This window comes from Alternaria burnsii (assembly GCF_013036055.1).
Source record: "Alternaria burnsii strain CBS107.38 chromosome Unknown 705, whole genome shotgun sequence".
Classification (NCBI taxonomy): Eukaryota; Fungi; Ascomycota; class Dothideomycetes; order Pleosporales; family Pleosporaceae; genus Alternaria; species Alternaria burnsii.
Genome location: NW_024066107.1, coordinates 2,997,640 through 3,009,917, shown reverse-complemented (window position 1 = coordinate 3,009,917; position 12,278 = coordinate 2,997,640). Strand labels below are relative to the sequence as shown.

General features: G+C 52.2%; 6 protein-coding genes across 6 annotated transcripts; 2 read left to right on the top strand and 4 right to left on the bottom strand.

Annotated features, from left to right (window-relative positions):
• Window positions 1-95: 95 nt before the first annotated feature.
• GT037_001061 (pap2-domain-containing protein) lies at window positions 96-1,414 on the bottom strand (the record flags this gene model as incomplete). The annotated part of the gene is made up of 2 exons (XM_038926108.1): window positions 96-461; window positions 518-1,414. Coding segments are annotated over 2 exons (1,263 nt in total), but the record flags the coding sequence as incomplete, so codon positions are not given.
• Window positions 1,415-2,522: 1,108 nt separating this feature from the next.
• On the bottom strand, window positions 2,523-3,196 carry GT037_001060 (uncharacterized protein; the record flags this gene model as incomplete). The annotated part of the gene is made up of 2 exons (XM_038926107.1): window positions 2,523-3,025; window positions 3,181-3,196. The coding sequence occupies 2 exons, from the start codon at window positions 3,194-3,196 to the stop codon at window positions 2,523-2,525; spliced, it is 519 nt and encodes a 172-aa protein (XP_038791963.1).
• An 839-nt stretch (window positions 3,197-4,035) lies between these two features.
• GT037_001059 (aar2 domain-containing protein) lies at window positions 4,036-5,343 on the bottom strand (the record flags this gene model as incomplete). The annotated part of the gene is made up of 1 exon (XM_038926106.1): window positions 4,036-5,343. The coding sequence occupies one exon, from the start codon at window positions 5,341-5,343 to the stop codon at window positions 4,036-4,038; it is 1,308 nt and encodes a 435-aa protein (XP_038791962.1).
• Window positions 5,344-5,933: 590 nt separating this feature from the next.
• GT037_001058 (uncharacterized protein) lies at window positions 5,934-6,737 on the top strand (the record flags this gene model as incomplete). Its single annotated transcript, XM_038926105.1, has 1 exon — window positions 5,934-6,737. One exon carries the CDS (start codon window positions 5,934-5,936, stop codon window positions 6,735-6,737), a length of 804 nt encoding a protein of 267 aa, XP_038791961.1.
• Window positions 6,738-6,838: 101 nt separating this feature from the next.
• Window positions 6,839-9,427, bottom strand: GT037_001057 (uncharacterized protein; the record flags this gene model as incomplete). Its single annotated transcript, XM_038926104.1, has 1 exon — window positions 6,839-9,427. The coding sequence occupies one exon, from the start codon at window positions 9,425-9,427 to the stop codon at window positions 6,839-6,841; it is 2,589 nt and encodes an 862-aa protein (XP_038791960.1).
• Window positions 9,428-9,780: 353 nt separating this feature from the next.
• GT037_001056 (aaa-domain-containing protein) lies at window positions 9,781-12,166 on the top strand (the record flags this gene model as incomplete). Its single annotated transcript, XM_038926103.1, has 3 exons — window positions 9,781-10,192; window positions 10,240-11,315; window positions 11,423-12,166. 3 exons carry the CDS (start codon window positions 9,781-9,783, stop codon window positions 12,164-12,166), a joined length of 2,232 nt encoding a protein of 743 aa, XP_038791959.1.
• Between the last annotated feature and the right edge of the window lie 112 nt (window positions 12,167-12,278).

The window sequence follows — 12,278 nt, the reverse complement described above, 5'->3', positions numbered from 1 at the left end:
GTATTATATCAACTACACCTCACACCACTCGGTTGGTACGTAGCCCTATGCTATAGGCTGACAAATCTGAGATGTCTACCAGCCTAAGCTGCAACTTAGACCATCTGCTCACCATGCCTGTCAGCACCGACAGGTTTCCTCTGAACACGGCTCGAGGCACTGCCATGGTGGCCATGCGCAGGGCCGTCAGGGTGTGGCATCATGGTACCCCTAGGACCATCTGCAGCATCGAACGGCGCACCACCCCAGCTAGTTCCCTCAATTGTACCCCATCCGGCCTTGCGAGTGAATACGGTATCGTGGAATCCATCGAAAGAGCTTGGGCCGGCGCCATAGACGAAAGGAGCATGACGCATAAGAGGGATATGGTTGAAGCGAAAGTCCCAGACTGAGGCGTAGGTCATGCGGTAGGCGCTGAAAGCCATGAAGGTGCCAATGACAGCTCCGGCAAGGATGTCGTACTAGGTATTTGTTAGCAATGATCTTGATATCTGAAGCGACAGCTGTAAAGACTTACCCAATTGTGGTATTCGTCGATGGTCAGGGCGCCGCCGATCAAGCAGGCTCCTAGGATAGGTGCGTAAAGAGCGATGAGCTTCCACATAGCTGGGTGATGGTTGGAGAAGACCTTCAACTTGGCGTTGAGGTACAGATACAGGTAGACAAATCCAGCAAAGGCAGCCGTGGTGTGACCAGAGGGCATGGACTCGAGACTGTCGTTGATCTCCTTCCTGTCACCTGTGCAGATGCTGCGGTCGAACATGATCTGGCGGTATCCATTTGCGACGTTACCGTAGGCGCTACCAGCATCAACGCCATTGTCGTTGGTGCCAACGGTCGGGAGAAGTTCGGCAGGGATGACAGGCTTGCAGACAGCAAGGAAGTGAGGGCGCAGACCACCAATGAGCCACTTGACGAAGACTTGAAAGACGGCGGCGGTGATCAAGGCGTATAGCAGACCGATGGTTGCGTTGTTGATGTCCCAGAAGCTGCGAGCGCGGATCTGAACGATCAGGAAGACAGCAAAGGGAATGAAGAAAGCCATCAGAGCAGCAGCCCAAATTGGAACGATCTCGTTACGCATAGGGTAAGCGAACTGGGGATAGACGATCTCACCATCTTGGAAGATGATGGGGAAGCTGCGGCTTGGTGCTGGGTCAGCGAAGTAAACACCAAGACCGACAGCGCCCATGAGAGCCATAGTCAGGATATCGAGCCAGGTAGCCTTGAGCCATGATCCAAATCCAGGTCTGCTGTTGTAGGACGATGAACCGCCTTTGGATGAACGCCTGGGTCTAGTCCGCTTCTCGTGAGCACCAGTTGCCGTTGTAGTGTCTGCGGCGACAGGCGTCGTGTTGCGCTTGTTAAAGAAACCCATGTTTGTCAATGGTGGGTATGGTTGTCGTGATGCTCTGCTGAGGTGCTGGAGTGAGGTATCTATACGTCGTGCTGATGACGTATTGTTGTCTTTGTTGTGATTGTTTGCTCCGGAAAGAGTAGTCTGGGACAGCAAACCGCGTAGCGTGCCAGCAAAGCAAGCAGTACCCTACACTTAGCGTACCGACCGAGTATTCAAAGTGAGTGAAGATAAGGATGGGCCTTGTGAAAACTAGACAGGAAGGCTTGCGATACGTCCCCTATATTCTAGGTCGGCAGCCCCCAAAGCTAATCTTCCCACGACACACCGTCACACGCTCACGTATCCTGCGAAACGACATCATTTCTCGCACCTCTCCCGCCGCATTGGTAAATTATCAGCCACAAACCTGTTGCTAACCCTGCTTTCATCCTCGATCTGAACGGTTGGCGGCATAGTGATGTGGAGGAAATGAAGATCTTAACGCGATCAAGCGACCTGAGACAAGGAATCTTGGAAGCTGGCAAAAGCTTGGTTCGCGTAGCAAAAGCTTGATTACGCTAGCGGTGGCTTCTGTGTGGCTGATAAAGTGGCAGTGATGTAATAAGTGGCTACACGGCACATTTGATGCCGTATTGTCCTTTATTTCTTCACGATGTGTGGCGCTGCGTCGATGGTGTTGCGTAGCCTGCATGTTTCGGTTTTCAGTGTGGATGACCGCAAATGATCTTGAGTGACGTCAGATCGTACAGTTGTTTGAAGTCTAGAACGGCCACTCTTCCATGATTTAACAATGCTTTAATTTATACCTATGCGAAACGTATTAGCGGTGTTCTGACTGATGCAGAACGGAGACGCGTCTCGAAGTACAAATGCTGCTTGAATAGTTGTGCTGCAAGACCTGCCTGTCTCACGCAGTCGTTATGGAGCATCGCAGGAAAATACGTGTAATTTCAGATACAATAAAATCTGGGTATGACAGCGACGCACAACGTGTGAAAACTACATTCAACCCAAAAAGCCCCTGAAAGCCAATAGGCGAACCCTTCAACCAGCCGCTTTAACGTCTCTACTCTCTCTGGGTATCATCCGCCTTCAAATATCTCAAAACTCCTTCCCCTCTCAACTGTGCGTATATGCCACTATGTGCGAACCCCCACATTGCCTAAGAGTGGATGTGTACCTCAGTGGTTCCACTGCGGTGCCAAGTCGCAAGCAGCACACCACAGCGGCCACACTTGTGCTGAACGTCCTTGAGCGAGTTCATCACGTAGGGGATACACCCTAAGCAGCAGAGGCAGCACAGACCAAGAGCCCAGGCGTGTGTGGTGTTTCCCGTCTCAAACGCGACGTTGGTCATGGCGCGTTGTCCGCACGCAGGACAATCTGCAGGCGCAGGACCGCGGTTTAGGCTTGCAATTGGTGTTGCGTTCTGGTAGACGGCTCCGCTTTGTTGCTGGGGAGGCATGCCGGGCTGAGCGCCTGTATGGTCGGGCTGGATGTATGCGCCTTGGGGGTGTTGGGGTGGCGGTGAGCCAGCAGGCTGGCCTTGAGGATGTTGCGCGTACATGGCTGGTTGCTGTTGATAGTGTTGCGCGTTTGGATCTTGATGATAGATAGGTGGTTGGCCGGTCATGTCTGGTGACTGAGGATATTGCTGCATAGGTACTTCAAAACTGTCAGCAAGAGAGCCATTGTGTTTGAGGTTTGGGAATTAAAGACTGGAGAGCGGCGTGGTGTTCCAAACAATCATGGAAGTTCACTCGAATGCATTGAATTGTGTGAAGCTGAAGCGCAATGTCATAAGGAAGGCGACTGCTTACCATTTTGCTTCTCCATTGCGAAGGTTTGTATTGTCAAAGTCAGTGGGTTGTTAGGTCGCGGTGTTGCGGTGGTGAGAAAATAGCCAGAGTTGTCGAGTAGTGCTGGAACAGCGGTACACTAGATATAAGAATAGTCGTGGGTTTTATCAAAGCATTAAGGCGTTCCGCATCGCTTGGGTCCATAGCCAAGGGGGCTCAAGGCCGGGTGTCGCGAGCACAGCCCTCATTTCGCGTGAAGATCAGTCGCCCTTGTCCCCGCGTAAGGCTCCTAGCTGATGAACGAGGCCAATGAGCAGTCCCAAGCTCCTACACGTAGCATGATTACATGCACGCCTTCAGCCTCAGCTGCCTGCATTCGGGATAGGTTGACGGGCGTTGGCGACGTTGGCGATGGAAGGGTGTCAATAGCGCGCCAGGGAAAAGCGAGCCAAGGCTGCAATTTCCCGAACCAGTTTGGTGGTGTGCTAGAGCTTGGGGGCCAAATCTACACCACCTTCGTCTCTGTGCAAAGTCGTGTTAAAACGCCTTGCTGACTAGCTGCGCCGCAACGGGCATCGGCATGTTTTCTCGCCACGTCTGCTTGGCCACATCGCTTCAATCCTCGAGAATGGACACCTGATTGAAGTATGATGATATTCGATATTAGGCGTAAGGCTGTGCAGTCTGCAACAGCGATCAGCACGTGAATACAAGAAATGTATGTACTAGCGTTTGGCGGCTGGCTGTTCCTGCAGGCGCCTATATTTGAGACCATGTGCCGCTTTTGGCGTCCACTAAGCTCGACGAAATAGAGTGCGCGGAGTGTTTGCGGTGTCTTTTTCCATCTCACCGGTCATGCACGGTCTACTTAATGCATCAGTATCGCGTATCCATGTCATCCAGATCGACGTCGTCTTCTGACTCTTCGCCATTTGTATGCTCTGCGCGACCGATATCGCTCCCGCTTAACAGCTTTTGCTGTTCAGGAGTTAAGTCTACGATAGTGGGTGCATAGTCGCCCAGCTCGTCGTCTGCATCTGCGCCGTTGACTTCCATCTCTACCCGCTCGCCGTCCTCCAACTCCAACATGCCGCGCTTTAGATACGAGCCCTCTGGTTGCCATCCAAACTCTTTTTGCATATAATCCTGCAGATCGTCTAGTTCGTCTACCAAATCGGCTTTCCATTTTCCGTCGAAGTCATCGAGAGCTTTACGGAACTGACCGAAGAGCGGCTTCAAGAAGCCCCCACCTACGTCGTTCATATCGAACAAATCACCCTCCATGTCGGCACAATGACCAAGCTGTGTCCTTAGACATTTCAAAAAGTCGAGGAACAGGTGGGATCGCTGTTTGACTGCTTGGCGACAAGTGAGTAAGAGTCGCAGAAGTCGTTTCCATTGTTCGAGACAGGAGTTGTTGTTGAGCGTCAAAACCATAAGGAAAGTAAACTGCAACTCGCCCAAAATCTCGTTTTCTCGACCCCGTAAGTCCCCTGCCTGGCAATGGTTGTCGATAAGATCACCGAGGAACCAGGATCGATCCTGTGCAGCTTCTGTGCGTTCCCTTCCAGTCGCGCCCTCTCTCCAGGTCTTTTTGAGATCGATGGGCAGGAAGCGAAGCTCTTTCTCTGCATGTAGCATGCTATTGCTAGTCTCTAGGCCCGGTATGTCATCCAGATCCTGTGTGGCAGAAGACGCGGATGTCAAGTTCCAGTGGTCGGGGTTCAGCCCGCATATCCTCGATAGCATGGTGGGTGTGACTTGTGATGTAAGCTTGCTCCAGTCTGTAGACTCCTCGGACCAGCCTTCTTCAGCTCCAGAATCACCCTCCTGTACACTTTGGCGATATGGTGTCAAGCCGTCTTTCCATATGCTTCCAAGGTTTGCCTTGTATCGCAACACTTCTGTCTGCGAAGTCTCGGCTACCAGGTCTTCGGCACTCTGATCCCACTTCTTGACGAATACTTGTGGCGAGCCTACGCCAGGTGTGACATAGAACCACGCGCCATGTCTTACAGACAAGGTGCTATCGCTTGCAGTGAAGACGAAATGCAGGCCAGGCGGAACATTCTTGACACCCTGAAAACGCGGTGATGATGTAAAGGAGAGTAGGTCGATGCCAGCAAGTGCTTTTGGCGGCAGATTCAACAGTAGTACGCAATTGTTGATTGTCGAAGGGTCCATGCTAGGGCGGAAGATTTCCTCGAACCAGGAATGTCGTAGAATTTTGAGGAGAGGTTTTTCGCAAAGCTCTACTCGAGCAGTTGAGAAATGGGGTATCATAAATTCCAGAAAGGGTAAGACGCAAAAATATTAATACACGTGAGCGCGGCAGCCTAGCTCTGGGCCAGGGTCCAGTCGATGAATGGCGTGGGTCAACAAAGTACAGACGAAGAGAAAGCGAAGGGAGAGAAGAAGTTTGCGTCCAGGCGTCGCGCCCAGGGCTTAAGATTATGTTGTCGCATGAGTAGCTATCAGGTAACGTGTGGCCATCTGATGCCCTGTACCGGAAAAGAGCGCCCGATAACTCACCGAGCAAAGCGCCATACGTCATTGAGTTAGCATGAGGCTCGGCTCGGCATGACGATCTCCCCCGACTCCGCTTGTGGTGGAGGGAACTGTGTGATTGATGGGTGTTCCTTGACGAGAGGCAGCGACCCTGCATCACGCCGACGTTTTGGTTGCATTCGTCGGAGCTACCAAGCACCAACACGCGCACCAAGACAACGACGACGACGACGACGACGACAACGACGACAACAACAACAACGAATATGGACCGCCGCCGCGCTCCGGGGCTCTCCTCGCTCTCCTCACGTGGTCTACAGAATCACCACTACACGTCTCATGGCGCCACGCTCCGCACCCGCAATGCAGACTCGCTCTCTACCCAACTCTCCGTCTTCCAATCCCTCGTCCACAACTTCGCCGTCACACACTCCAAGGACATCCGCGCCAACCCCGCTTTCCGCGCCGAGTTCGCGCGCATGTGCTCGGCGCTGAACATTGACTTCCTCGCATCGTCGTATCACCGCGACAGCAAAGATGGCAAGGCGAGCGGGGGAGGCGGCGAGAGCATCTGGGCACAGCTGCTGGGCGGGAGTGTGAACGACTTCTACTTCAACCTGGGCGTCTTGATTGTCGAGGAGTGTCGGGCCACGAGATCGGAGAACGGCGGGCTGATAAGCGTCTCTGATCTCAAAGCACGCATATCCAAATCACAGCGCATCGGTGGAAGCATGCAAGTGAGTGATGACGACATCAAGCGCGCCGTAGACTCGCTCGCTCCGCTTGGTTCGTGCTTCTCCATCATGAAGATCGGACATAGAAGCTTGATAAGAAGCGTGCCCAAGGAGTTGAACACGGACCAGAGCACGGTGCTCGAAGCCATACAAGTTCTCGGCTACGTCACAGTATCCATGCTGCAGCTGAATCTCAACTGGGAGAGACCTCGGGCCCATGCTGTCGTCGAAGACCTCATGGCAGACAGTCTGGTATGGGTAGACACACAAGCTGGCGAGAATGAATACTGGAGTCCGGCCTTCCTGACTGCGGCCGCGGGAGATGTGACATTATGATACCCGGTCTTACCACCACCAACGACTTCGCAGACGGCCAGAGAGCTGGGTTAGGAGCAAAACTCATCATTACATATACAGTCTATTGTACAACATTTTCATCACCACAGGAGCTCAGTGTTGCAGATTCTAGCCTCTTCGCTGTCTCTCCACGCTCCCTTTGTATGACTCAGTTCAGGCAGCAGTCTACGGTGCCAACGCACACTCCATCTCCGAGCAGTATCCTCGTCGTCAAAATCCAGCACCCATCGATTGTACACGCGATTCATGACCAGTTGGTTCTGCTGACTCGGGCTATCTTCATCGACACCACCTAGCATGCTCTGGATCGCCGGATCATCATACGTCATCTCTGAATCAGAACTCGACTGATCAAACGTGCCGTATGCGCGCGGACGGCTCGACGAGACAGCCTTGGACGACACCTTAAGGTTGATCATGTCGCGGAGACGATGGACCGACGTTTGTGATTCGTTATGGAGAGGCAGAATCATGCCGTGCTTGTACGCGTCGCGAGAGAAGATCTTGAAAAGGTCCGAGGGTGTAGGCTCGTAACCTTCAATATGCATGAGTACCCTCCAAATTGGATTTCCCTTTGCGTCGACCGAGGGTGCGATGGGTTGGTAGCCGCCTCTCTCAACCAAGTTGCGTAGGGCAGGGTTGTAGGGCTGCATCAAAACGTTCAAGCTCATGGGATGGCGTGTAGGTAAGAGGTTGTAGGATGAGATGGCGGCCGTGATGTCTTCGCCTTCTTCAATGAACCCCTTAGGTGGCGGAATGGCGGAGAAGATATTCGCAGGCTGATGGAGGGCGCTCAATTTGTGCAGCCGCGAAGCGTTCTTCTGGTACGCAAGAGCTGCTTCTGCGCTCTTGAAGAGGAGGTAGTAAAAGGGTAGGCGCTCCAGACTCAAGGGGTCGCGACCAGGTACGACCTTGTACAAGTCATCGTCTCGATGCCAACCTTCAATGTGCTTGCCCTTTGGAATGATCCGACGGAAATCGGCTTCCGTCAACTCAGTGCTGCAATTTGTGAGCTGGAGAACAGTGACATGCTCTCCTTGCTTATGCAAGGATTCAACCACTCGCTCTTTGAATGACTGAGTATGATTGGAGTTTTCTCGACGAACGACAGGCATTGAGTCGGGGAGGTGGAGCTTTGGGTACCGGTCTCTTGGCTCAGACTGAGGTTGTGAAGTACTACTCGTTTCCGGAAAGAGCTCCTCAAGAAGCGAGTGCTCACTCAATTCAGATGTATTGGGTGATGGTTTGGAAGGCACATCGTCCGAAGTAGTTGTAGAACGCTCTAATCTCAGCCTTGAATCTGGCGGTACTTCGTCCGAAGTCCCCAAGGTCTCCTGAAATACCGTGCTCTTTTGGATACTATCCTCAGTGGTCGTGTTGATATGGTTTGATGACTTCATCGAACGGGGCTGTGTATGAAGCCGACGCGTCAATCTCTCATTATCGCTCTTTTTCTCCAAGTTGTTTGACACGATGCTACTCTGAGCCCTGAGCGTGGTTTCTGTATGATCGCGATTAGGCTCAGCCCCTTCTGCGTGAACAAGGTCCCAGTTTCTGTAGCACGATCGTAGTAGAGTCCTAAGCTTGAGATCATTCTCTAGTTTTGCGACTTCATCTAATACACGCAGGCGATTGCGAACATGCCTGGCAACAGGGGCTACCGCAGGAGAACGCATTGCCTCTAACCGGGTAGCGGTCTTGCCTAATGTGACAACTGAATGACGCCAAGCTCGTTGACTATGCGGAAGAGTATCAAAACGAGACCTTGAGGAACGAGCCCCTGTATGCGCATGACGAGAGGAATCCCCACCCATGGCCAATGGTCTCTTCGTTGATAGCGACTGCATCGACACAGATTGCTGCTCATCTCCCTCCAACGGTGCATGCTCCGTGGATGAAGTGTGATTTTCCTGGCGAGTCGAAGATGGTTGCCGATCCACCGCGGTCTTCGCTTCCAGAGCGGCTTCGAGGGCTTTGACTTGCTCAAACAAGCCTTGAATCTGCTGTCGTATGATCGCAATGTCGTTGATTTGAGGGCTTGTAGCAATGTCCTCCTCGTTGATGGCTATTGGGTGTTGCCTCCGTTGGACTTTCTGTATGATGGGTTGCTGCTCCCGTGTATGTTCACACTTGTTGTGAGTGTCGGGAAAAGACGACACTTTTCTCAGAACGACTGGTTGACCTGATGACTTCTCTGGAGGGGTGTTAGACGTCCTCACTGGAAGGAAGTCTTGATCTCGACTCTCGGTGTTGTCTGCCTGTTTCCCGTGTGTACGTGCTTCCGAACGCAGTATCCTTCGCTGACGCTCCGCCAGCGATTCCACTATCCTTGCGATCTGCCCAGCCCCAATTTCCGAGGTTTGCTCTTCAGACAGGTCCTTTTTCGCTTCGCTTGAGTACGAGGTAGGAGCATCTTGCGGTTGCGGTTGCGGATCTGGCCGTGGTTCGGCAGATGATGTCTGAGAGTCCCATGGTGCAATTCTGCTCAAAGCTGAAGTCCACCAACTTTTCCTCTCTCCATCGTGGCTGTTCGTAGTCGTGGTTTGCGGGGACTCATCGCCGACGGTCGAGGATTGTGCGTAGGTCCTCCTGTGGGCGCAGCGGACCTGGTACGCGGTCCCTGAGGGATGACATGGCCGAAGATGTCCGGGAAGGCGCGGCGGTGGCATCAATTGTGCAGCTTCGTTACATCGCAAGCTGCCCTCTTACGAGCCCAATACTCAAAAGCTTCGGAACAAGGCCGCGCTAGTGTGTTCATCGGGCCTAGCGCCTCGGTTCGCTTAGTCACCCCAATACTCTCCACCACAGTTGGCAGCATGCAAAGATTCTAAAAGTGCTACGCTAGGAGACACTGGTGGAGCTGAATTCGGTCCACCTGCTGCTCAGAGGCTTGAGCGTAAGAGACACACATACACACACACACACACACACACACACACACACGTGACGTGAGTCACGCCGATACACCAGACCATCTCTGAGATTTTCACCACCTACCTTCGCCGCAGTAGGAAGTGATAATATGAGTCCAGCAACGTCCTACACTTTACGTCCGCTGGAGCGTAATCCGCCTAGTATACCCGGCAATGCGCTCGAGGGTGGCGCTTTCCGTGTGCATCTATCGCAAAAAGAATTAAAAGCGCTGGGACTTGTCAACGGTGACTGCATTCGACTAAGTACAGCTGCTGGTTTCAAAGGTCACGGAGTAGCTTGGCTAGCCTCTCAGACAAACCCTGGAAACAAGCCAATCGCCAAGGTGACTGACCTTCTGCGAGAGCAATACAATCTTTCTCTCAACGATCCTGTTTTCATCGAAAAGGTCGATTCCTGGAAGCCTCTCAAATCCATAGAGATCGATCTTGCGGATGCTCAAAATCAGATCGCCAGATTCAGCTCAAATGAACAACTTCTGTACTGGCTGCGACATACTTTAGGTAGGTCAACGGGTACTCCCTGACTAGCAGTTCTAACCTTCCCGTAGCAGTCGACTCCGACATTATTCTCCCAGGATGCAGCTTTCCAGTCCAGCAGAAAAGCTTCAAGCAGAAGAGCCACAAGATGCGCGTCACTGTGCAAAACATTGACCCGCATCCGACTGAAAAGCACGCGGTGTATTTCGATGAGCTCATCACTCAAGTCACCACCACTGGTGGCGTTCCCATTGAGCAAGCACCGAGAGCTCCTACACAAAACTTTCAAGTAAGGTTCGATGGGATTGGCGGCTTCTCTAGCCACTTTGCTACCATAAATAAACGCCTCTCTTATCTCACGAAAACACTGCCTCATCAACGCGACCTACGCCTGTGTGGACCTACTTCTTTTCTACTACATGGCCCTGAGGGAACTGGCAAAAGTCTTCTGCTCGAGCGACTAGCGGAATGCCCATGGCAGGAAGTGTACCGCATAGATCCGGATACGCAACCAAAGGCACAAGCAAAGGCAATATCCGAAGCTTTTGAGGACGCTCGTGAAAACCAACCGAGCTTGATCCTCATGGACAATCTTGATAGGTTCCTCGACAAGGCTGATACGCTTGTGAACAAACTGCGAACCGAGCTGGCAAAGTTGGGTGGCTACCAAGTAGTTGTCGCGGCAGCAGCACGCAGCATATACGACATTGATACTAGCCTTCGGTCACCGTCAGCTTTTAAGACAAAGCTCGAACTCTTTCCACCTAATGCTAAGCAGAGAGAAGATATCCTACGACAGATCTTGGGCACTACTAGCAGACTTGGTGACCTTGACTTCACGGCGCTAGCAGAACGCACCCATGGCTTCGTCGGGCGCGACATTCACGATTTATGTCTTCTCGCAAGAGACCAACGAGAACAGCAGATAGACGAGTCGATAAGCGAAGAGGAGAAAGCCACATTTGACGAGAAACTTGAGCAGACAGACTACGTGCGTCAAGAGGACTTTGATGCTGTATTTGGTGAGGTACAACCGACGGTATTGAAGGACAGCATTCTTGAAGTCCCAAAGGTCAGATGGACAGATATAGCAGGTTTGGATCATGTCCGCGCCGTGCTTGAAGCCATCACTATTCGTCCTTTCAAGGTGAGTTCCAACTACGTATATTCTCGCATGTCGCAATGCCTTGTATATGATGTCCTGTGCTTTCATCAACATCTGCAATCTGTTCACAATATTAACAATATTTCTAGTATCCCGACCTCGACATCAAATTTGGTGGACCTCAGTCTCGCAAAGGTGTCCTACTATACGGTCCACCTGGTTGCGCAAAGACTTTGATCGCGCAAGCTGTCGCAACAGAGAGCAAACAAAACTTTCTTGCAGTGAAAGGCTCCGAACTCATCAAGATGTACGTTGGAGAATCTGAGCGAGCTATTCGCGACGTGTTCCGCAGAGCGCGCGCAGCGAAACCCTGCATCATCTTCTTCGACGAAATCGACTCCATCGGTAAATCGCGTGAGAAGACGCAGGATAGCGGCCTGAACGTCGTTACAACGCTACTAAACGAAATGGATGGTATCGAAGCACTGAAGGATGTGTTCATCATTGGTGCTACCAACCGACCTGACATTCTCGACTCGGCGCTCATCCGTACTGGCCGTTTTGATGCGCATATTCACATCGGCCTCCCAACCGAGGAAGCGCGAAAGCAGATCCTGCAGATTCACACGCGAAAGAGGCCGCTCGCAGAAGACATTGATCTAGATGTTGTTGCTAAGAGGACTGAAGGGAGCAGTGGAGCAGATCTCAGTGGGTTGTGCGCTGTTGCTATCGAGTTGGCGATTACAGAGTATACAGAGGATCCGAGCCGTGAGGCAAAAGTGCATATGCGGCACTTTGAGCAGGCGCTACAGCAGCATGTTCCACATACCATTGCAGCGGAAGCAGAACGGTATAAGAACTGGCGACCAGGCAAGTCGTTGTCGGAGGACTAGATCGACGGTGTCATCGGTTTTACCTGACAATGCATTATCTACCCATATCGATCAGGCTGTTTGGGCCAACGTATTTTGTCCAAATCGTACCCCAGAGGGCTTCGCAGTGTTT